At 46.4% G+C, this 25,219-nt stretch overlaps 1 protein-coding gene across 1 annotated transcript in view; it reads right to left on the bottom strand.

Moving 5' to 3' along the window:
- LOC134355082 (mitochondrial adenyl nucleotide antiporter SLC25A24-A-like) overlaps positions 1 to 25,219 on the bottom strand; it is a 90,884-nt gene that overhangs the window by 50,655 nt on the left and 15,010 nt on the right. Inside the window, exons 2-3 of the mRNA XM_063064826.1 lie at positions 12,274 to 12,400; positions 10,870 to 10,957 (exon numbers count right to left, since the gene is read on the bottom strand). Coding sequence (XP_062920896.1) covers positions 10,870 to 10,957; positions 12,274 to 12,400 — 215 coding nt within the window. The remainder of the gene's footprint in view (positions 1 to 10,869; positions 10,958 to 12,273; positions 12,401 to 25,219) is intronic.

Here is a 25,219-nt window from a genome sequence, read left to right as displayed (position 1 = left end):
AAGGAAGTAGCCCAAGAAATAGTGGATGCATTAGTGATAATTTTTCAAAACTCGTTAGATTCTGGACTAGTTCCTGAGGATTGGAGGGTGGCTAATGTAACTCCACTTTTTAAAAAAAGAGGGAGAGAGAAACCAGGGAATTATAGACCTGTTAGCCTAACGTCGGTGGTGGGGAAACTGCTGGAGTCAGTTATCAAGGATATGATAACAGCACATTTGGAAAGCAGTGAAATGATCGGACAAAGTCAGCATGGATTTGTGAAAGGAAAATCATGTCTGACGAATCTCATAGAATTTTTTGAGGATGTAACTAGTGGAGTGGATAGGGGAGAACCAGTGGATGTAGTATATTTGGATTTTCAAAAAGCTTTTGACAAGGTCCCACACAGGAGATTAGTGTGCAAACTTAAAGCACACGGTATTGGGGGTAAGGTATTGGTGTGGGTGGAGAATTGGTTAGCAGACAGGAAGCAAAGAGTGGGAATAAACGGGACCTTTTCAGAATGGCAGGCGGTGACTAGTGGGGTACCGCAAGGCTCAGTGCTGGGAACTCAGTTGTTTACAATATATATTAATGACTTGGATGAGGGAATTAAATGCAGCATCTCCAAGTTTGCGGATGACACGAAGCTGGGTGGCAGTGTTAGCAGTGAGGAGGATGCTAAGAGGATGCAGGGTGACTTGGATAGGTTGGGTGAGTGGGCAAACTCATGGAAGATGCAATTTAATGTGGATAAATGTGAAGTTATCCACTTTGGTGGCAAAAATAGGAAAACAGATTATTATCTGAATGGTGGCCGATTAGGAAAAGGGGAGGTGCAACGAGACCTGGGTGTCATTATACACCAGTCATTGAAAGTGGGCATGCAGGTACAGCAGGCGGTGAAAAAGGCGAATGGTATGCTGGCATTTATAGCGAGAGGATTCGAGTACAGGAGCAGGGAGGTACTACTGCAGTTATACAAGGCCTTGGTGAGACCACACCTGGAGTATTGTGTGCAGTTTTGGTCCCCTAATCTGAGGAAAGACATCCTTGCCATAGAGGGAGTACAAAGAAGGTTCACCAGATTGATTCCTGGGATGGCAGGACTTTCATATGAAGAAAGACTGGATGAACTGGGCTTGTACTCGTTGGAATTTAGAAGATTGAGGGGGGATCTGATTGAAACATATAAGATCCTAAAGGGATTGGACAGGCTAGATGCAGGAAGATTGTTCCCGATGTTGGGGAAGTCCAGAACGAGGGGCCACAGTTTGAGGATAGAGGGGAAGCCTTTTAGGACCGAGATTAGGAAAAACTTCTTCACACAGAGAGTGGTGAATCTGTGAAATTCTCTGCCACAGGAAACAGTTGAGGCCAGTTCATTGGCTATATTTAAGAGGGAGTTAGATATGGCCCTTGTGGCTACGGGGGTCAAGGGGTATGGAGGGAAGGCTGGGGCGGGGTTCTGAGTTGGACGATCAGCCATGATCATAATAAATGGCGGTGCAGGCTCAAAGGGCCGAACGGCCTACTCCTGCACCTATTTTCTATGTTTCTATGTTTAATCAGACTATAGGGTTAGTAAAGAAAATAAAAAGAGAAAGGGCCCTTTTTAATGAAACAGTCTAATGCACATATGGAGCTCACAGATTTCGTCCAGTCATTTCCCATCAACCTCCTCCGATCGCCGCAGACCTTTGTACCCTCACTCCTAGTCCACTCCGTATGTTTGTCTACCAACTCTCTCCACTCACGTCTTCTCTCTTCATCTCTCGCCGACAAAAGACCCCAAAATCCCTGCTCCCAGACCCACAAGAAGGAACAACATGCCTCTCATTGGCTAACATACATGCCAAAGGCCCCGTTATCTCTAGTCATAACCCAAACATTGCTGCTACAGAAAAACCATTACCTTAGCAGTGAAATATTACAGAGAAATCATTACATTAGCAGTGAAACCTTACAGCGTGTTACACCCTCCCCCCACCAAATTTAGTCGTGTCCTCATGACATTGAAATAATTCACCAACCCTTCCCGCAAAAAAACACAGTCCAATCCAGGTGCAAAAGGCAGTGAATTAGCTCCTCAAACGGTAGGAGTCACACTCTGTTCCCCTGGTGCTATGTAGGCCAGGCTATCCGGTGGTCTCCTAATTCTCTGAGACTTCTGTACCCCCTCACATAACCCTTCAGGTTCGAACACTACTGGGGATACTTCTGGTTTACCTGGCGAGGCCTCCCCCGACCTATCACTCGTGCCCACCTGCAACTCTGACCCTTCAGTCCTGTGGCCAAGCCCCGCTTCATCCCCTGCAGGGTCCCGTTGCAACCCAGGCTGCCCACAGATAGCACCTCCCCCCCACCACTACTTCACCTGACTCAGCGGGAGAAGGGCTGGGAGTCTCTTCCTCAATCAATGGGGAGTTAGCAAAAGGCAGCATTTACAACACATCCAGGTCCTCATCCTCGAAATCAGTATTCCTCTCAGGGGCGGGGCCCAGTCTAACCTCGCCTGCTGTGGGCTCTGCAGTCGCCCCGCGTTTCTGCAGAGTCCTCTTACTAGATGCAGGCTCCAAGTCGGGCTCTGGGTCTACCTGCACCTCTTGCCCCAGGGGCAGCAGGTGGTTCTGATATAGAATCTTGACAGACCTATTCCCATCCTTTGGTTTCACCCGGAAAACTGGTAGGTTTGGCAATTGACTCTCCATCACATAGGGCTTAGCCATCCAGCGGTCCGCCAATTTGTGTTTCCCAGGTAGCCCCAAATTCCTTACAGTCTCCCGGAAGAGTTGGGAGAACCTCACCTTTTGATCATGAAGAAAGAAGAAGAAAGCCCTTAACTCCACCTTTTGATCGTACCTCCTCTTATTTCCTTGATTCTGCTTGGCAGCCGTGGCCCCAGCTAATTCATAAGTCCTTTTCAGCTTTCTTCTCATGTCAGACATATACTTCAGATCAGGTTCAGTGGTAAATCACCCTCGTCTGTCCCAAAACAGAGGTCTCATGCCCAAACATCAGATAATATGGCGAGTACTCAGTAGCTTCATTTCGAGTACAGTTGTAACTGTGAACCAGATGTCCAACATGTTGACTCCACCTGCTCTTCCTGCTGATCTCTAGGGTCCCGATCATATCTAGCAAGGGCTGGGGATCGCCCTGCGGGTGATAGGGCGTGATCCTCGACTTCTCAACTCCAAGCATGCCCAGTAACTCATGGACAAGTCTGCTCTCGAAGTCCCAGCCCTGGTCACTATATATCCGCCTGGGGAACCATAATAAATGAAATACTTCTCCCATAACACTTTGGCCACCATAGTCACTCTCTGGTCCTTGGTAGGAAAAACCTGTGCACATCTGGTGTAGTGGTCTGTGATGACTAAGATAGTCACTGAGTTTCCGGCATCTGGCTCTATTGACAGGAAATTCATACACACCAGGTCCAGGGGCCCGCATTCTGCAAGTAGAACAAGGGAGCTGCCTGTGTAGGCAGCGTCTTCCTCCGTATGCATTGAATGCACAACTTGCAGTATCCTTCAACTTCTGACTTCATCCGGGGCCAGTAAAACCGGTCTCTGAGCAATCCATCGGTCTTTTCAACCCCTAAATATCCCGAGTCATCCTGAAGTGGCTTTAACACAATCCTCCAATACATCTCTCGCAGAACCAGCTGGCAACGCCGAGGTTGGTCCGGGGGTGACGTGACCCAGTATTAAATCTGGGTCCGCAACTTCAACAAGGCCATTCTCTCAGTAATGGAGGCACCGGTGCGTGTTTCGCCTTCTCTGCCTGAGCCATGTCTCCCTTTTCAACTGCTGACCAAATGGTACTGATGCCCGGGTCATTTCACTGAGCAGCTGCCACATCCCCAGAACTAAATTACTGCAGCTAATTTGTCTTCAGAACAGTCACATTACAGTAAACTTGGGGGATGGCGTCATCAGAAGCTCCCAATCGATCCACCACTCAATCCGGCCCCTCCTACTCCTCTGTCTTCACGGTGATGGCAAACTGACACATGGCCTTCACCCCTGGGGCAGGAATGCTCTCCCACTCCTCATCGCAGATTCCTGCGATTAAGGGAAGTACAGTTCCCATACCAAACTTCCTCAACCGTCTGTTGTGCCTTTTTCACCGCACAGCTGGTGTGTATAGACTACGTGAGATCCTCAGTGATGTGGATGCTGAGGAACTTAAAGCTGTTTTCCCTCTCAACTCCAGATCCAACAGGGGATGTCAATAGGGGTTAGCCTGTCTCCATTCCTCCTGTAATCCACAACCAGCTCCTTTGTTTTCACGACATTGAGGGAGAGGTTGTTTTGAGAGGCAGAGATTGATTGGACACAGCGTCAAAGATCACAGGGAGAAGGCCAGGGAGTTGGGCTGAGGAGGGGAAAAAAAGGATCAGCAGTGATTGAATGGTGGAGCAGAACCGATAGGCCAAATGGCCTAATTCTGCTCCTTTGGCTCACACTTCAAAACATCAGCCATCATACCAATCCCAAAGTAGGCTGTGCTAACATGTCTCAACAACTACGGACTGGCTGCACTCACTCCAATAGCCACCAGGAGAGACTGGTTATGTCCCATATTATAATCATCATCTCTGCTACTCTGGTGAGCAAAGGACACGTTTCAAAGATGGAATCAATATCAGCCTGAAGAAATTCAATGTCAATCTGTTGCATTCAGTAGATATACCCCATGGAGGAAACCTGTTCAAGAAGGTGCTGCTCTACATGAGAGCGACCTCCGCTGTGCTGTAGAGACTGAACAGACAAAAGACTCAACCACCAATCACTTCCGATCAATATGCTGACTGCGTACAATGCTGCTTTGGTCCACATCTTCAGGATAGATTATGAAATCATATATTTCACTTCTTTTATGTCTGCTACATTTGTTTTTATGTCTTGAATGTGATTCTAGCCTGTGATTTGCAACTTGGAGTTCGTTTAGGTGTTTCAGCACTCTACAGTCTCCGAGGGGATTGTGGGAGGCAGAGGCAGCAAGCGGGAACTTTGTAGTGAAAAAGCTGCGAACGAATGTTTGACTCCATTTCATCAATTAAAGCTCCCATTGTTCACTGATTAAAGCAACAATGGATACTGAAACACTGGATGTCTGGAATAAACAGGCAGTGATAAAAAGCTCACCAACAATAAAAAGGCAGTCTCCCCTCTTCATAGTAGAGCGATCTCACCAGTGACAAAAAGGCAGTCTCCTCTCTCCACCAGCAGAGCAATCCCACCAGGGAGAAAAAGGCAGTCTCCCTCTCCGTAGCAGAGCGATTGTACCAGTGGTAAAAAAGCAGTATCCTCTCTCCACCAGCAGAGCAATCCCTCAGCAATACAAAGGAAGTCAGCCGGCGTTGCAATCTCCACCGTCGCTTTAATCGGCAAACAATGGAAACTTTAATCAGCAAAATTAGTCGAGCATCGGCCAGCAGCCGTCTCTCCTCGAGATTCCTGCACCCTGCCTTGGCCTCCCAGAATCCCCTTGGAGACTCCTGAGTGCTGAAACAACCAAACGATTTCCAAACTGCAAATCACAGGCTTCAACATATTCAGAATCACATTCAAGATGAAAAACATAAAAGACATAAAAGAAGTGAAACACATGGTTTCACGATCTAACCAGATGTCGACCGAAGAAGATTTGTACTCAGATGCCACCTTTAATTCATTCAACATCAAGAAAAAAAGAAATGATTATCAACTTCAGGAAATCAAGAAGGTATGAACAAGCTCCACTACCCATACATCGTGAAGCAGTAGGAAGTCTCCAGCTTTAAGTTCTTGGGAGTGGAGAAGCTTTCTTGGACCACTAACACTTCCAGTGGAAACTGAACTGAAGAGAGGGAGGAAGGGGCTGTTGGGTCACAAAAAGAGAAAGCTTGGAGACAGTGTGAAAAGGAAGATAGGCAGGTGACAGAGAAGAGATGCACTTAGACTGATGGTTTGAGATGTGTCTATTTTAATGCAAGAACATGATAAACAAATTGGATGAGCTTAGAGCGTGGATCAGGACTCGGAGCTATGATGTTCAAGCCATTACAGAGACTTGGATGGCTCAGGGGCAGGAATGGTTATTTCAAGTGCAAGGCTTTAGATGTCTCAGAAAGGATAGGGAGGGAGGCAAAGGAGGTGGGTGCATGACACTGTTGATCAAGTATAGTGTCACAGCCACAGAAAACGAGGAAGTCATGAAGGAATTATCTACTGAGTCTCTGTGAATGTGAAGTATGTGAAGAACATAGAACATAGAATAGTACAGCACAGTACAGGCCCTCCGGCCCACAATGTTGTGCCGACCCTCAAACCCTGCCTCCCATATAAGCCCCCACCTTAGATTCCTCCATATACCTGTCTAGTAGTCTCCTAAACCTCACTAGTGTATCTGCCTCCACCACTGACTCAGGCAGTGCATTCCACGCACCAACCACTCTCTGAGTAAAAAACCTTCCTCTAATATCCCCCTTGAACTTCCCACCCCTTACCTTAAAGCCATGTCTTCTTGTATTGAGCAGTGGTGCCCTGGGGAAGAGGCGCTGGCTGTTCACTCTATCTATTCCTCTTATTATCTTGTACACCTCTATCATGTCTCCTCTCATCCTCCTTCTCTCCAAAGAGTAAAGCCCTAGCTCCCTTAATCTCTGATCATAATGCATACTTTCTAAACTAGGCAGCATCTTGGTAAATCTCCTCTGTACCCTTTCCAATGCTTCCACATCCTTCCTATAGTGAGGTGGCTAGAACTGGACACAGTACTCCAAGTGTGGCCTAACCAGAGTTTTATAGAGCTGCATCATTACATCATGACTCTTAAACTCTATCCCTCGACTTATGAAAGCTAACACCCCATAAACTTTCTTAACTACCCTATCCACCTGTGAGGCAACTTTCAGGGATCTGTGGACATGTACCCCGAGATCCCTCTGCTCCTCCACACTACCAAGTATCCTCCATTTACTTTGTACTCTGCCTTGGAGTTTGTCCTTCCAAAGTGTACCACCTCACACTTCTCCGGGTTGAACTCCATCTGCCACTTCTCAGCCCACTGCTGCATCCTATCGATGTCTCTCTGCAATCTTTGAAAATCCTCTACACTATCTACAACACCACCAACCTTTGTGTCATCTGCAAACTTGCCAACCCACCCTTCTACCCCCACATCCAGGTCGTTAATAAAAATCACGAAAAGTAGAGGTCCCAGAACAGATCCTTGCGGGACACCACTAGTCACAATCCTCCAATCTGAATGTACTCCCTCCACCACCACCCTCTGCCTTCTGCAGGCAAGCCAATTCTGAATCAACCTGGCCAAACTTCCCTGGATCCCATGCCTTCTAACCTTCTGAATAAGCCTACCGTGTGGAACCTTGTCAAATGCCTTACTAAAATCCATATAGATCACAGCCACTGCACTACCCTCATCTATATGCCTATGTTCTATGTAAGTTTTTGACGCAGAGAGTGGTGAGTGCGTGGAGTGGGCTACCAGCGATGGGGGTGGAGGTGGATACGATAGGGTCTTTTAAAAGACTCAAGTGCCCAGTTTTAGATGTTTCAGAAAGGACAGGGAGGGAGGCAAGAGAGGTCGGGGCATGGCACTGCTGATCAGAGATACTGTCATGGCTGCAGAAAAGGTGGATGTCATGGAGGGATTGTCTACGGAGTCTCTGTGGGTGGAGGTTAGGAAGGGGTCAATAACTTTACTGGGTGTTTTTTATAGGCCGCCCAATAGTAACAGGGATAATGAGGAGCAGATAGGGAAACAGATCCTGGAAAGGTGTAATAATAACAGAGAGTTGTCATGATGGGAGATTTTAATTTCCCAAATATTGATTGACATCTCCCAAGAGCAAGGGGTTTAGATGGGGTGGAGTTTGTTAGGTGTGTTCAGGAAGGTTTCTTGACACAATATGTAGATAAACCTACAAGAGGAGAGACTGTACTTGATTTGGCATTGGGAAATAAACCTGGTCAGGTGTCAGATCTCTTAGTGAGGAAGAGCATTTTGGAGATAGTGATCAGATCTCCTTACAATAGCATTGTGGGCACGTGGCCAAGTAGTTAAGGCATTGGACTAGCAACCTGAAGGTCATGAGTTCGAGCCCCAGCCGAGGCAATGTGTTGTGTCCTTGAGCAAGGCACTTAATCACACATTGCTCTGCGATGACAGTGGTGCCAAGCTGTATGAGTCCTAATGCCCTTGGACAACATTGGTGTCGTGGAGAGGGGAGACTTGCAGCATGGGTAACTGCTGGTCTTCCATACAACCTTGCCCAGGCCTGCGAAGACTTTCCAGACACAGATCCATGGTCTCGCAAGACTAACGGATGCCCATTTTTTTTTAGCATTGAAGAGAGATAGGAACCAACAATTTAGAAAAGCATTTAATTGGAGTAAGGGGAATTATGAGGCTATCAGGCAGGAAATTGGAAGCTTAAATTGGGAACAAATGTTCTCAGGGAAAAGTACGGAAGAAGTGTGGCAAATGTTCAGGGGATACTTGTGTAGAGTCCTGCACAGGTAAGTTCCAATGAGAGAGGGAAGTTATGGTAGGGTACAAGAACTGTGGTGTACAAAGGCTGTAATAAATCCAGTCAAGAAGAAAAGAAAAGCTTACAAAAGGTTCAGAGAGCTAAGTAATGTTAGAGGTCTAGAAGATTATAATGCAAATAGGAAGGAGCTTAAAAAGGAAATTAGGAGAGCCAGAAGGGGCCATGAGAAGGCCTTGGCAGGCAGGATTTAGGAAAACCCCAAGGCATTCTACAAGTATGTGAAGAGGAAGATGACAAGACATGAAACAATGGGACCTATCAAGTGTGACAGTGGGAAAGTGTGTATGAAACCAGAGGAAAGACTCTTGGCAGTGTGGAGGATCAAAGGGATCTTGGGGTCCGAATCCACAGGACGCTCAAAGCAGCTGCGCAGGTTGACTCTGTGGTTAAGAAGGTGTACGCTGTATTGCCCTTCATCAATCATGGAATTGAATTTAGGAGCCGAGAGGTAATATTGCAGCTATATAGAACACTGGTCAGACCCCACTTAGAGTACTGTGCTCAGTTCTGGTCGCCTCACTACAGGAAGGATGTGGAACCCATAGAAAAGGTGCAGAGGAGATTTACAAGGATGTTGCCTGGATTGGGGAGCACGCCTTATGAAAAGAGGTTGAGTGAACTTGGCCTTTTCTCCTTGGAGCGACGGAGGATGAGAGGTGACCTGATAGAGGTGTATAAGATAATGAGAGGCACTGATCGTGTATATAGTCAGAGGCTTTTTCCCAAGGTTAAAATGGCTGCCACAAGAGGACACAGGTTTAAGGTGCTGGGGAGTAGGTACAGGGGAGTAGGTACAGAGGAGATGTCAGGGGTAAGTTTTTTACACAGAGAGTGGTGAGTGTGTGGAATGGGCTGCCAACAACGGTGGTGGAGGTGGATACGATAGGGTCTTTTAAGAGACTTTTGGATAGGTACATGGAGCTTAGAAAAATAGAGGGCTATGGGTTTTTTTTCTGGTCTGTCCCGAGCCTTTGTGGCCCATCAGGCCAGTGCTTATGCCAGTTTCTGTGGCGTGAAGCTACTGACAGTACGAGACTTCCCACCCCCACCCCCTGATAGGACGCCAGTCTATCGCGAGGTTAACCCCAGCATTTTGTCTTTACCCATTTTCAGCTGGGTGGACTGGAGCAGTGTGGGGTTAAGTGCCTTGCTCAAAGACACAACACGCTGCCTTGGACGAGACTGGAACCCACGACCTTCAGATCATGAGCCCAACGCCCTAAGTACTTGGCCACACACCACACTGAGGGCTATGGGTAACCCTAGGTAATTTCTAAAGTTAAGTAGATCTTCGGCATAGCGTGTGGGCTGAAGGGCCTGTATTCTTCTGTAGGGTTTCTATGTTTCTATGTTTTTAACACCTCTTTGATAGTAGGGAAGACTCAGGAGCACCTATACCATCATAGGAGTCTAAAGAGGGCAAATTTGCCCCAAAAGCTGCTGTTAAACTTTTACCAAAGTATAATTGAGAGCATACTGACCTACTGCATGATAATATGGTACACTAGCTACACCAAGATTGACCAAAAAGCACTTCAACAAGTGATCAGGATAGACAGAACATTACTGAGACACAACTACCAGATATAAAAACCACCTACAACTGACGACATCTACAGTGGGCTCAAAAATTCCTGATGGACTCATTCCATCACAGTAATCACTTGTTCAAACCATCCATCAGGAGATACAGGAACATCTCTGCATGGACATCCAGACTGAAAAACAACTTCTTCCCCCAAGGCCGTCTTGGAACTGAACAATGCCCCCACACCCATCCATAGTCAAGCTCTCAGTGCAATACATGGGCATGTGTTAGAGGCAGCTACAATTACTACAACATGTTAAAGAGATCTGGACAGATACACAGATAGAAATAATTTAGATAGGTATGGGTCAAACACTGACAAATGGGACAGCTCAGGTGGACACACTGGTGGAGGAATTTAAGGTGGGGGGTTATATGGGAGGCAGGGTTTGAGGGTCAGCACAACACTGTGGGCCGAAGGGCCCGTAATGTGCTGTACTATTCTATGTTCATTGATCAGCATAAACAAAGTGGGCCAAAGGACAGTTTCCATGCAGTATTTGAGAAGGCAACGAGGAACGCAAAGTGGGACTCCTCGAATTGTTGCTTCAAAGACTGAGCAAAGTTTGAAGCAACACTGATGCCATGAATTTCTATACTCTTTCAAACACACCCACATCCCGCAAAGCAACAACAAAATACACAACAGTCGCCTTTGTGTCTAAAGCTTAAGAACAATTTAAATAAAGACATTTGTGGCAGTTACAGCCTGAGGTTCCAGGGAAAACAGCTTACGAGTGAAGAATCTTCTGTGCATTCTGAAGGTTGATCTGAATTCCCAGAGACTTGAGTGACTCAACAATCTCGACAGCATCAATCTTGCCTAAAGAAAAACAGTAGTTCAGTAAAACTCATTGAGACTAAAATCTTAAGATCCAGCACAGGACTGCAGTACAGCTACCAAGAGGCAGCACAGGACTGCAATGGAGTGACAAAGGACAGCACAGGACTGCAGTGGAGCCACAAAGGACAGCACAGGACTGCAGTATAGCAAACAAGAGGCAGCACAGGATTGCAATGGAGCCATGAAGGATAGCAGAGGACTGCAGCTGAACACAGAACAGTACAACAGAACAGGGCCTTCAGCCCATAATGTGTGCCAACCGTGACACCAAATGAAACTAATCCTATCTGGCTGCATCTGATCCATACCCATGTTCCCCTAAATGACATTTTCGTCTCTGGTTCCACCTCCCTCCCCGCCAGCCTGTGTCAGGCAGGGTCTCGGCCCAAAACGTCAACTGTACCTCTTCCTGGAGATGCTGCCTGGCCTGCTGCGTTCACCAGCAACTTTGATGTGTGTTGTATCAGGCACCCACCACTCTCTGTTGCTCCAAACATCCCTCTGAAACTTTCCTCCCACACATTGACTGTATCCTATATGTATCTGTCATAATTCTTTCAGGTTGCCCCTCAGCCTTCACTGCTCTAGAAAATATAAGACAAGTTTGTCCAACCCCTCCTGATAGTTTATACCCTGTAATCTGGGCAACACCCTAGTGAACCTCTTAGCATCCTCTCGAAAGCCTCCACATCCTTTCTGTAACAGATGAACACAGAACAGATAGCAGTATAAACCCACCGGAAAAGGCCCCCTTTATTTCCATTCTTTACCTCCTGCCAGTCAGTCAATCTTCTATCATTGCTAGTCTCTTTCCTGTAATGAACTCTCCACTCACTTTAAATGGATGTCTCTGGTATTAGCCACTGCCACCCTGGGGAAAAAGGTGCTGGCTATCCATTCTACCTGTGCCTCCTATAGTCTTATACACTTCCATCAAGTTGCCTCTCATTTTCCTTTGCTCCAAAGAAAAAAGCATTAGCTCACTCAACCTATACTCAGAAGATATTCTCTCATCCAGGCAGCAAAGATTCAGAACTGGAAACAATTCTCTAAATGTGGCCTAATCAGAGTTTTAAACAGCTGCAACATGACTTTGTGACTCTTAAACTCAATGCCTCAACCAAAACACAGCACAGCACTGCAGTACTGTATGCATGGCACAATGGAGGACACTTCCATTGCAGTCCCTGCCCCCCTCCACAATGTCTCCAAACTCTACACTGCATGCCATTCACCAACCTTCCCTGTCAGGGTACAATCATCTTCACGTCATCATAAATGTCAGTAACACTCACCATCATTATTTTTATCCAAGCTTTTGAAAGCTAGTCGAAGTTTCTTCTCATGATTGTGGAGGTAGTTAGTGAACTCTTTGAAATCCAGCTCATTGTCTTGGTCACTGTCCCCAGACTGTAATATTTTCTATTGAAAAGCAGAAAGGGGAGTCAGAGTTACACAATTTGGAAACCGGCCCTTTGGATCACTGTTTCTACGCTGACCAGCAAGCACAGCGTCGATATACAGCCCCCTCCCCAGAATGTTACCACACATATCCCCTTGTCCAGTGCTCTTTCCAAATCCCTCACAATCATTACATAACATTAGAAATTAAACAGAAGGATTTACTCAAACCCTCAGAGTTTCACCACCTCTCAGTAAAATTACAGCTAATTACGGTGCACTTTCCTACATGAGGCTATTTTCGGTGGTGCAGTCGCAGTTGAATTGGCACAAGGCCTCACACAGGACCGGGAGAGAGAAATTGAAAAAAGGAGCTATCATGGGATTTTGGCTTATTTCAGCAGTACAGTCATGATTCATTAGCAAGGGCAAATAAAAATAAGGTAGGGACAAGTGGAGCGGTTGTTGTTAGAGTGGACCAAAGCTAGCCTGGGGAGGCTTTGGTGAGAACAGGCATGGGCAAGGTATGTACAGTGAAACCCCATTATAACGCGATCATTTGGGTCCATAAAATGTCATCGCGAATAAAGCAGGGTCGTGCTAAATCAGGGTTCAAGAAAATCAGCGTTCAAATTGACCTAATGTTGACCTAACATCCTAAAACACCCCTATTTTTGCCCTATTTGACCCGTTTTTTGCAAGTTTACCTTCTGGCAAGTAAATTACCTTTGAATTAAAGAATTCCATGAATAAATCATTGTTGTTACTGTAGAAATTAAAACATAAATTAATTTTTATAAAGCTTTTTAATACACAAAACAACAAATAAAAACATTCAAGAATATTAGCAATCATCAATTACAGTTTATTTCATTAAAGTGATCGCGTGTTCCTTGCTTGAACATAGCATGTCGCTGAACATAGCCACCTTCGTCTAAGAGAGTTTTTAGTTCAGCTGGGTATTCGCTGGTGGTGGCACTGTTAGCTGAGCAAATTTCTCCCACACTAACATTTGAGAAATCCTGTGACGGCGTTTAAACCAGTCTAGCCATCCATTGCTATCTTTGAACTGTGAGGTTTCTCCATTGATCTGCTTGTCAAACTTCACGGCTTCAACTTTGAGAATAGGACCAGAAATTAGAAGGCCTACTGAGCGAGCTTGAACGAACCACTCGTACACAGAGTCATCGAGGCTGACATCTTTGGCTGGCTTCAGGCGTTTGGCTTTTAGTCCTGCTTCTTCTTCAACTTTACAAAGCGACGCGCGTAACTTTTCTTTGTGAGATTTCCAGCCACGAAGTGTTGATTCCGGTATCCCGAGGTCTCGTGCAACTTAAGTTTGACTTTTAGTCTTGATCGTGTCAAGTGCGTGAAGCTTATCTTTCACAGAAAAAGATTTTCTTTTTCTAGCAGTTTGCTTCATTTTCAGCAAAAAAAAAGTCCAATGACTCACACAAAATGCTAGTGGAACGCAGCAGGCCAGGCAGCATCTGGTCGAGACCCTTCATCAGGACCAATGGAAAAAAGAGATAGTAAGAGATTTGAAAGTTGGGGGGAGGAGGGAGAGACCCAAAATGATAGGAGAAGACAGGAAGGGGAGGGATGAAGCCAAGAGCTGGGAAGTTGATTAGCAAAAGGGATACAAGGCTGGAGAAGGGGGAGTATGGATTGACATGGGCATGGATGGACATGGAGTCCAATGACTCATCACGTTATATACGAATTCGCCTTAAATCGGGGCGCGTAAAATCGAGGTTTCACTGTATCTGGTAAATTTCTTCTTCATTCTTCATCCCTGTAATGAGAGATGCAGAGATGGCAGAGGAACTGAATGCGTATTTTGCATCAGTCTTCACAGTGGAAGACGTCTGCAGTATACCGGATATTCAAGAGTGTCAGGGAAGCGAAGCTTGTGCAGTGAAAATTACGACTGAGAAGGTGCTCAGGAAGCTGAATGGTCTGAGGGTGGATAAATCTCCTGGACCTGATGGAATGCACCCTTCCGTTCTGAAAGAAGTTGCCGGAGAGATTGCGGAGGCATTAACAATGTTCTTTCAAGAATTGATAGATTCTGGCATTGTACCAGATGACTGGAAAATTGTAAACGTTATTCCGCTATTTAATAAGGGTGGGAGGCAGCAGAAAGGAAACTATAGACCTACTGGCCTGACATCAGTGGTTGGGAAGTTGTTGGAATCGATTGTTAGGGATGAGACTACAGAGTACCTAGGGGCACCTGACAAGACAGGCCAAAGCCAGCATGGTTTCCTGAAAGGGATATCCTGCCTGACAAACCTACTGCAATTCTTTGAGGAAATTACAAGCAGGGTAGACAAAGAAGATGTAGTAGACGTGGTGTACTTATATTTTCAGAAGGCCTTTGATAAGGTGCCGCACATGAGGCTGCTTAGAAAGATAAGAGCCCATGGAATTACAGGGAAGTTACTAGCGTGGGTGGAGCATTGGCTGGTCAGCAGAAAACAGAGAGTGGGAATAAAGGGATCCTATTCTGGCTGGCTGCTGGTTACCAGTGGAGTTCCACAGGGTCAGTGTTGGGACCACTGCTTTTTACGATGCATGTCAATGATTTGGACTATGGGATTAATGGATTTGTGGCTAAATTTGCCAATGATACAAAGATAGATGGAAGAGCGGGTAGTGTTGAGGAAACGGAGTGCCTGCAGAGACACTTAGATAGTTTAGGGCAGTGGTCCCCAACCTCCGGGCCGCGGACCGATACATTGCCGCAAAGAATACAGCAGTGCAGCGGTAGCTGGAATGCACCCAGCACATCTTTAAGAAAAAAGCCAAAATAAACAAGCTAATTAATTAGGCACGTAATTAATTAGCTTGTTTATTTCGGCTTTTTTCTTAAGGATGTGCTGGGTGCATTCTGGCTACCGTTGCACCATTGTATTCTTTGCGGCCCGGAGGTTGGGGACCACTGTTTTAGGGGAATGGGCGAAGAAGTGGCAAATAAAATACAATGTTGGATGTGTATGGTCATGCACTTTGGTGTAGACTATTATTTAGATGGGGAGAGAATTCAAAATGCAGAGATGCAAAAGGACTTGGGAGTCCTTGTGCAAGATACCCTAAAGGTTAACCTCCAGGTTGAGTTGCTTGTGAAGAAGGCAAATGCAATGTTGGCATTCATTTCTAGAGGTATAGAGTACAAGAGCAGGGATGTGATGTTGAGGATCTATAAGGAACTCATGAGACCACACGGAGTATTGTGTGCAGTGCAGTCCAAAAATAAGACAGGTATATACAGTGGGCATCAGAGTAGAGGGAGACAGAGTAGGAAGGCTTTGGCTCAACAGGGCTTAGACGATTACGGGTCGAGGCAAGGTAGGTTATCTGAGTAGAATACAGACAGAAAGTATGTGTTTGAGGCCAGTCTTCTGTGCTCGGTGTCAGATGTGGGAGGTCCTGGAGACTCCCAGCCTCCCAGATGGCCACATCTGCACTAGGTGCGTCGAGCTGCAGCTCGATGACCTTCGTCTGGTCAGGGAGAGTGAGGAGGTGATAGAGAGGAGCTATAGGCAGGTAGTCATTCTGGGGCTTCCGGAGACAGATAAGTGGGTAACAGTCAGGAGAGGGAAAGGCAAGAGGCAGATGCTAGAGAGTACGCCAGTGGCTGTCCTCCTGAACAATAAGTACTCCTATTTGAGTACTGTTGCGGGAGATGGCCTACCTCGGGGAAGCAACAGTGGTCATGCCTCTGGTATAGAATCTGGCCCTGTGGCTCAGAGGGTAGGGAAAGGAAGAGGATGGCAGCAGTGATAGGGGACTCTATAGTTAGGGGGTCAGACAGGCAATTCTGTGAACGCAGGAAAGGAATACGGATGGTAGTTTGCCTCCCAGGTGCCAGGGTCCAGGATGTTTCTGATCGTGTACAAGATATGCTGCAGTGGGAAGGAGAACAGTCATAGATCGTGGTGCATATGGTACCAATGACATAAGTAGGAAAAAGGAGGAGGTCCTGAAAACAGACTACAGGGAGTTAGGAAGGAAGTTGAGAAGCAGGATCTCAAAGGTAGTAATCTTGGGATTACTGCCTGTGCCACGTGACAGTGAGTATAGGAATAGAATGAGGTGGAGGATAAATGCGTGGCTGAGGGATTGGAGCAGGGGACAGCGATTCATATTTCTGGATAATTGGGACCTCTTTTGGAGCAGGTGTGACCTGTACGAAAAGGACGGGTTGCACTTGAATCCTAGGTGGAACAATATCCTAGCGGGGAGGTTTAGCTAAGGCTATTGTGGAGAGTTTAAACTAGGATTGCTGGAGGGTGGGAACCAAACAGAAGAGATGAAGGAAAGAGAAGTTGGCTCACAAATAGAGAAAGCATGGAGACAGTGCGAAAGGGAGGATAGGTAGGTGATAGAGAAGGGACGCACACAGTCTGATAGTTTTATATTTTAATGCGAGGAGTATTATGAGGAGTGGATGAGCTTAGAGCGTGGATCAGTACTGTACTTAGAGCTATGATCTTGTGGCCATTACAGACTTGGATGGCTCAGAAGCAGGATTGGTTACTTCGAGTGCCAGGCTTTAGATGTTTCAGAAAGGACAGGGAGGGAGGCAAAGGAGGTGAGGGCATGGCACTTGATCAGAGATAGTGTCACGGCTGCAGAAAAGGAGGAAGTCATGGAGGGATCGTCTACGGAGTCTCTGTGGGTGGAAGTTAGGAATAGAAAGGGGCCAATAACTCTACTGGTTGTTTTTTTATAGACCACCCAATCGGGACATTGAGGAGCAGATAGGGAGCTAGATTCTGCAAAGGTGCAATAATAACGGGGTTGTTGCGGTGGGAGATTTTAATTTCCCAAATATTGATTGACATCTCCCTAGAGTGAGGGGTTTAGATGGGGTGGAGTTTGTTAGGTGTGTTCAGGAAGCTTTCTTGACACAATATGTAGATAAGCTTACAAGAGGAGAGGCTACACTTGATCTGGTATTAGGAAATGAACCTGGTCAGGTGTCAGGTCTCTTAATGGGAGAGCATTTTGGAAATAGTGATCAGAATTCTATCTCCTTTACCATAGCATTGGAGAGGGATAGGAACAGACAAGTTAGGGCAGGGGTGTCAAACTACCGGCCCATGAAGGGGTCCAATCCGGCCCACGGGATTATTTGGGGGATAAAAAGTATATTCACGATCATTTATGTACCTGTACGGCAGCCGCTCTCTCCCCCACCGCTGTCTGTGCCGCCTGCCGCGCCGGCAGCTTGTTGTGTGTACTTAGACAACAATAGGCGACAGTTAACCAGCCGCTGTGCATAAACACCTACCACCCTGCACTGAAGACCACTAGGGCCCCACTTACGTTGTCAGACACAGGGTACTCTGACAGAGTACTCAGGTAAGTAACACCTGTAGCAAGGCTGAGACTGTTTGCTGCTGTGGTTCAAAATACTTTCCAAGAAAAGAAAAGTTGACATCGAAGGTCGGATATTCAACGATAATTGGAAAGATCATTTTTTCTTCTGTGAGGTGAACGGCAAACCTGTGTGTCTGATATGCTCACCACAAGTGGCTGCGGCAAAAGAGTAAATATCAAATGGCACTATGAGACGTCACACGGAGAAAAATATGACAAGTATGCAGGATGACTCAGAACGCAAAAGGTAAACGAGCTTGAAGCAGCTCTGAAAAAACAGCAATCAGTGTTCACCCTAATTCGAGAGACTCATGATGGAGCTGTCAAAGCCGCTATATTATTGCCAACAAAATAGCTGCTGCGTCGAAGCCATACTCAGGGGGAATTCATCAAAGCATGCATGCTGACGGTGGCTGAGCTGGTGCCCTGAGAAGAGTCAGGCTTTTGGTAACATCAGCTTGTCAAGAAATTCTGTGGCACAGAGAATCAGGGATCTTGCAGGAGATTTGAACAGTCAACTAAAAGACAAAGTGAAGTCATTTATTGCCTTCTCTATTGCAATTGATGAGAGCACCGACGTGACTGATGTAGCTCAATTGGGAATATTTATTCGTGGTGTTAATGCATCTTTGACTGTCACCCGAGGAGTTTGTGGAGATGGTGCCCATGAGAAACAGCACAACGGTGAACGACATTTTCTCCAGCCTCGTCGAGGCCTTGGACAGACTGGGGGTTGACTAGAGTCAGGCTGTCAGCCTGGCAACAGATGGCACACCATCCATGGTCTGGAAAAAAGCAGGTGTTGTTGCGAAACTCAGAGAGAAAGTTCAAACAGAGAATCCAAAGCAGGAATTCTGGAATTTTCATTGTATCATACACCAAGAGGCCTTATGTAGCAGGAGCCTGAAAATGGACAATGTCATGGATGTAGTGATCAAAATGGTTAATTTTATTAGAGTCAAGGGACTCAACCATTGGCAATTTGACACTCTTTTGTCTGAAAGTAATATTGGACGCGGCCTACCCTACCACACTGAAGTCCGCTGGTTGAGCAGTGGGGTTGTGCTCAAACGTTTTTTTTAATTACATGCGGAAATTGGACTATTCATGAACGAGAAAGGGAAGCCAGTGGCAGAGTTGGATGACCCAGACTGGCTTCATGATCTTGCATTTTTGGTGGATATAACAGAGCACTTAAATGTGCTTAATGTTAACATGCAAGGCCGAAACAAACTTGATATGGAATACTACGACAGCATTTGTGCCTTTCAAATTAAATTAGGCCTGTGGGAGATACAACTATCCCGGAGCAACCCAGCTCATTTCCCCGCTTTGCAGTCTGTGCGTGTCGCTCATGGGAATAATGACGACATGGACAGGTACAAGGACAAAATATCACGGCTGAAAAGTGAGTTTCAGAATCGTTTCCAAGTCTTCACTCAGCTCGAGAAGGAATTCTCACTATTTTGCTCGCTGTTTGCCATCAACACAGCATCAGATGTGTCAGAGGAACTTCAAATGGAACTAATTGAAAATCAGTGTAACTCGGCTTTGACATATAAATTTGAGAATGTGGGTCTGGGCTCATTCTATCAATACCTGAGACCGATGTACCCCAAGATGACAGACTTTGCCTCAAAGATCCTTTGTATGTTTTGGACAATATATCTCTGTCAGCAGGCGTTCTCCATAATGAACATTAACAAATCCAAACTGCACTCGCAACTGACACACAGACATCTAAACGACATTATGAAAATCACAACTGCCCAGAAACTGGTCCCTGATGTTGACAGGCTGGTTAAAGCCAAGAGATGTCAGGTGTCTAGAAGCAGCAAGTGAAAAATGAGTCACACAGCAAGAGGTATGAGATCCAAGGATCACTGCTTTGTGGATCCAGAAATGGCTTGCACTCAGAAGGCAAAGAGTGGTTGTAGATGGAGCATATTCTGTATGGAGATCGGTGACCAGTGGTGTGCCTCAGGGATCTATTCTGGGACCCTTACTCTTAAATGATATTTATAAATGACCTGGATGAGGAAGTGGAGGGATGGGTTAGTAAGTTTGCTGATGACATAAAGGTTGGAGGTGTTGTCGATAGTGTGGAGTGGTGTCAGAGGTTACAGTGGGACACGGATAGGATGCAAAACTGGGCTGAGAAGTGGCAGATGGAGTTCAGCCCAGATAAGTGTGAGGTGGTTCATTATGGTAAGTCAAATATGATGGCAGAATATAGCATTAATGGGAAGACTCTCGGCAGTGTGGAGGATCAGAGGGATCTTGGGGTCCAAGTCCATAGAACATTCTAAGCTGCTACGCAGCTTGACTCTGTGGTTAAGAAGGCATACGGTGCGTTGGCCTTCATCAACTGTGGGATTGATTTTAAGAGCCGAACGATAATGTTGCAGCTATATAGAACCCTGGTCAGACCCCACTGGGAGTACTGTGCTTAATTCTGGTCACTTCACTACAGGAAGGATGTGGAAACCATTGAAAGGGTAAAGAGGAGATTTATAAGAATATTGTCTCAATTGGGGAGCATGCCTTATGAGAATAGGTTGAGTGAACTTGGCCCCTTCTTCTTGGAGTGACGGAGGATGAGAGGTGACCTGATAGAGGTGTACAAGACAGTGAGAGACTTTGATCGTTTGGCTAGTCAGAAGCTTTTTCCACGAGACTAGCACAAGAGGGCATAGTTTTAAGGTGTTTGGAAGTAGGTACAGAGGAGATGTCAGGGGTAAGGTTTTTTTATACAGAGAATCGTGAGTGCGTGGAATGGGCTGCTGGCAGCGGTGGTGGAGGCGGAAACGATAGGGTCTTTTAACAGACTCCTGGATAGGTACATGGAGCTTAGAAAAATGGAGGGCTATGGGTAAGCCTAAGTAGTTCCAAGGTATGGACAAGTTCAGCACAGCCTTGCGGGCCTAAGGGCCTGTATTGTACATAGAACATAGAATAGTACAGCACAGTACAGGCCCTTCGGCCTACAATGTTGTGCTGACCCTCAAACCCTGCCTCCCATATAAGCCCCCACCTTAGATTCCTCCATATACCTGTCTAGTAGTCTCTTAAACTTCACTAGTGTATCTGCCTCCACCACTGATTCAGGCAGTGCATTCCACGCACCAACCACTCTCTGAGTAAAAAACCTTCCTCTAATATCCCCCTTGAACTTCCCACCCCTTACCTTAAAGCCATGTCCTCTTGTATTGAGCAGTGGTGCCCTGGGGAAGAGGCGCTGGCTATCCATTCTATCTATTCCTCTTATTATCTTGTACACCTCTATCATGTCTCCTCTCATCCTCCTTCTCTCCAAAGAGTAAAGCCCTAGCTCCCTTAATCTCTGATCATAATGCATACTTTCTAAACCAGGCAGCATCCTGGTAAATCTCCTCTGTACCCTTTCCAATGCTTCCACATCCTTCCTATAGTGAGGTGACCAGAACTGGACACAATACTCCAAGTGTGGCCTAACCAGAGTTTTATAGAGCTGCATCATTACATCGCGACTCTTAAACTCTATCCCTCGACTTATGAAAGCTAACACCCTATAAGCTTTCTTAACTACCCTATCCACCTGTGAGGCAACTTTCAGGGATCTGTGGACATGTACCCCGAGATCCCTCTGCTCCTCCACACTACCAAGTATCCTGCCATTTACGTTGTACTCTGCCTTGGAGTTTGTCCTTCCAAAGTTTACCACCTCACACTTCTCCGGGTTGAACTCCATCTGCCACTTCTCAGCCCACTTCTGCATCCTATCAATGTCTCTCTGCAATCTTTGAAAATCCTCTACACTATCTACAACACCACCAACCTTTGTGTCGTCTGCAAACTTGCCAATCCACCCTTCCACCCCCACATCCAGGTCGTTAATAAAAATCACGAAAAGTAGAGGTCCCAGAACAGATCCTTGTGGGACACCACTAGTCACAATTCTCCAATCTGAATGTACTCCCTCCACCACCACCCCCTGCCTTCTGCAGGCAAGCCAATTCTGAATCCACCTGGCCAAACTTCCCTGGATCCCATGCCTTCTAACTTTCTGAATAAGCCTACCGTGTGGAACCTTGTCGAATGCCTTACTAAAATCCATATAGATCACATCCACCGCACTACCCTCATCTACATGCCTGGTCACCTCCTCAAAGAACTCTATCAGGCTTGTTAGACACGATCTGCCCTTCACAAAGCCATGCTGACTGTCCCTGATCAGTCCATGATTCTCTAAATGCCTATATATCCTATCTCTAAGAATCTTTTCCAACAGCTTTCCCACCACAGACGTAAGGCTCACTGGTCTATAATTACCCGGACTATCCCTACTACCGTTTTTGAACAAGGGAACAACATTCGCCTCCCTCCAATCCTCCGGTACCATTCCCGTGGACAACGAGGACATAAAGATCCTAGCCAGAGGCTCAGCAATCTCTTCTCTCGCCTCGTGGAGCAGCCTGGGAAATATTCCATCAGGCCCCGGGGACTTATCTGTCCTAATGTATTTTAACAACTCCAACACCTCCTCTCCCTTAATATCAGCATGCTCCAGAACATCAACCTCACTCATATTGTCCTCACCATCATCAAGTTCCCTCTCATTGGTGAATACCGAAGAGAAGTATTCATTGAGGACCTCCCTCACTTCCACAGCCTCCAGGCACATCTTCCCACCTTTATCTCTAATCGGTCCTACCTTCACTCCTGTCATCCTTTTTTTCTTAACATAATTGAAGAATGCCTTGGGGTTTTCCTTTACCCTACTCGCCAAGGCCTTCTCATGCCCCCTTCTTGCTCTTCTCAGCCCCTTCTTAAGCTCCTTTCTTGCTTCCCTATATTCCTCAATAGACCCAGCTGATCCTTGCTTCCTAAACCTCATGTATGCTGCCTTCTTCCTCCTGACTAGATTTTCCACCTCACTTGTCACCCATGGTTCCTTCACCCTACCATTCTTTATCTTCCTCACCGGGACAACTTTATCCCTAACATCCTGCAAGAGATCTCTAAACATCGACCACATGTTCATAGTACATTTCCCTGCAAAAACATCATCCCAGTTCACACCCGCAAGTTCTAGCCTTATAGCCTCATAATTTGCCTTTCCCCAATTAAAAATTTTCCTGTCCTCTTTGATACTATCCTTTTCCATGATAATGCTAAAGGCCAGGGAGCGGTGGTCACTGTCCCCCAGATGCTCACCCACTGAGAGATCTGTGACCTGACCCGGTTCATTACCTAGTACTAGATCTAGTATGGCATTCCCCCTGGTCGGCCTGTCCACATACTGTGGCAGGAATCCATCCTGGACACACTTAACAAATTCTGCCCCATCTGAACCCTTGGAATTAATCAGGTGCCAATCAATATTAGGGAAGTTAAAGTCACCCATGATAACAACCCTGTTATTTTTGCACCTTTCCAAAATCTGCCTCCCAATCTGCTCCTCTGTATCTCTGCTGCTACCAGGGGGCCTATAGAATACCCCCAGTAGAGTAACTGCTCCCTCCCTGTTCCTGACTTCCACCCATATTGACTCAAAAGAGCATCCTGCTACATTACCCGCCCTTTCTGTAGCTGTGATTGTATCCCTGACCAGTAATGCCACCCCTCCTCCCCTTTTTCCATCTCTCTATCCCTTTTAAAGCACTGAAATCCAGGAATATTGAGAATCCCTTCCTGCCCTGGTGCCAGTCAAGTCTCTGTAATGGCCACTACATCATAATTCCATGTATGTACCCAAGCTCTCAGTTCATCACCTTTGTTCCTGATGCTTCTTGCATTGAGGTACACACATTTCAGCCCTTCTACCTTACTGTCTTTACACCATTTATTCTGCTTCTCTTTCCTCAAAGCCTCTCTGTATGTTAGATTTGGCTTTACTCCATGCACTTCTTTCACTGCTCTATCGCTCTGGGTCCCATCCCCCTCGCAAATTAGTTTAAACCCTCCCGAACCATGCTAGCAAACCTACCTGCAAGGATATTGTTCCCCCTCGAGTTCAGGTGCAACCCATCCAATCTGTACAGGTCCCACCTTCCCCAGAAGAGATCCCAATGATCTAAAAATCTAAAATCCTGCTCCCTGCACCAACTCCTCAGCCATGCATTCAACTGCCATCTCCTCCAATTCTTATCATCTCTGTCACGTACCACTGGCAGCAATCCTGAGAACGTCACCCTTGAGGTCCTGTTCTTCAACCTTCTGCCTAATTCCCGAAACTCACACTTCAGGACCTCATCCCTCTTCCTGCCTATGTCGTTGGTCCCAACATGTATCACGACTTCTGGTTGCTTTCCCTCTCGTACCAGGATGTCGTGCACCCGGTCAGAGACATCCTGGACCCTGACACCCGGGAGGCAACAAACCATGCGGGTGTCCTTCTCACGTCCACAAAATCTCCTGTCTGCTCCCCTAACTATAGAGTCTCCAATGACGACAGCTCTCCTCTTCTCCGTCTCACCCTTCTGCACCACAGGGTCACACTCAGTGCCGGAGGCCCTGCCACCGTGGCTCACACCTGGTCGGTCGTCCCCGCCAACAGTATCCAGGATGGTAAACTTATTATTCAGGGGAATGGCTACAGGGGTGCTCTGCACTACCCGTCTGCTCACCTTCGCTTTCCCCCCTCTGACTGTCACCCAACGACCTGCTTCCGACAGCCTAGGTGTGACTACCTCCTTGTAGCTCTCATCTATAACTGCCTCATTCTCCCTTATGAGTTGAAGGTCATCCAGCTGCTGCTCCAGATTCCTTACACGGTCTTCCAGATCGCCCAGCCATATTGTGCTGTAGGTTTTCCATGTTTCTATACTTTAGGCTCCTTATTTTAGAAAGGATAAACGGACATTGGAGACGATTCAGAGAAGATTCACAAGAATGATTCCAGGAATGAAAGGGTTACTGTATGAGGAACGTCTGGCAGCTCTTGGGCTGTTTTCACTGCAGTTCAGAAGAATGAGGGGGCATCTCATAGAAACATTCCGAATGTTAAGAGGCCTGAAAAGATTAGACATGGCAAAGTTATTTCCCATGGTATGGGGATTCTAGGAGAAGAAGGCACGACTTCAGGATTGAAGGACGTCCTTTTAGAACTGAGATGCGGAGAATTTACTTTCGTCAGAGGGTGGTAATTCTGTGGAATATGTTGCCACGAGCGGCTGTGGAGGCCAAGTAATTGGGTGTATTTAAGGCAGAGATAGATAGTTTATCTGATCAGCCAGGACATCAAAGGATATGGGGTGAAAGTAGGGGAAGGGGGGATGACTGGAAGAATTGGATCAGCCCACGATTGAATGGCCTACTTCTGCTCTTATATCTTATGATCTGAAAAGGGGTGGGGGATACCTGAACCTGAGGGGGAATGAAGATCCTTGCAGGCAAGTTTGCTAGAGTTGTTGGGGAGGGTTTAAACTAACTTGGCAGTGGAGGAAGAATGGTAGGGCTGAGGATCGGACT

This window comes from Mobula hypostoma, chromosome 12 (genome assembly GCF_963921235.1).
Source record: "Mobula hypostoma chromosome 12, sMobHyp1.1, whole genome shotgun sequence".
In the NCBI taxonomy this organism is placed as follows: Eukaryota; Metazoa; Chordata; class Chondrichthyes; order Myliobatiformes; family Myliobatidae; genus Mobula; species Mobula hypostoma.
This window is presented reverse-complemented; position numbering and strand designations above follow the sequence as displayed.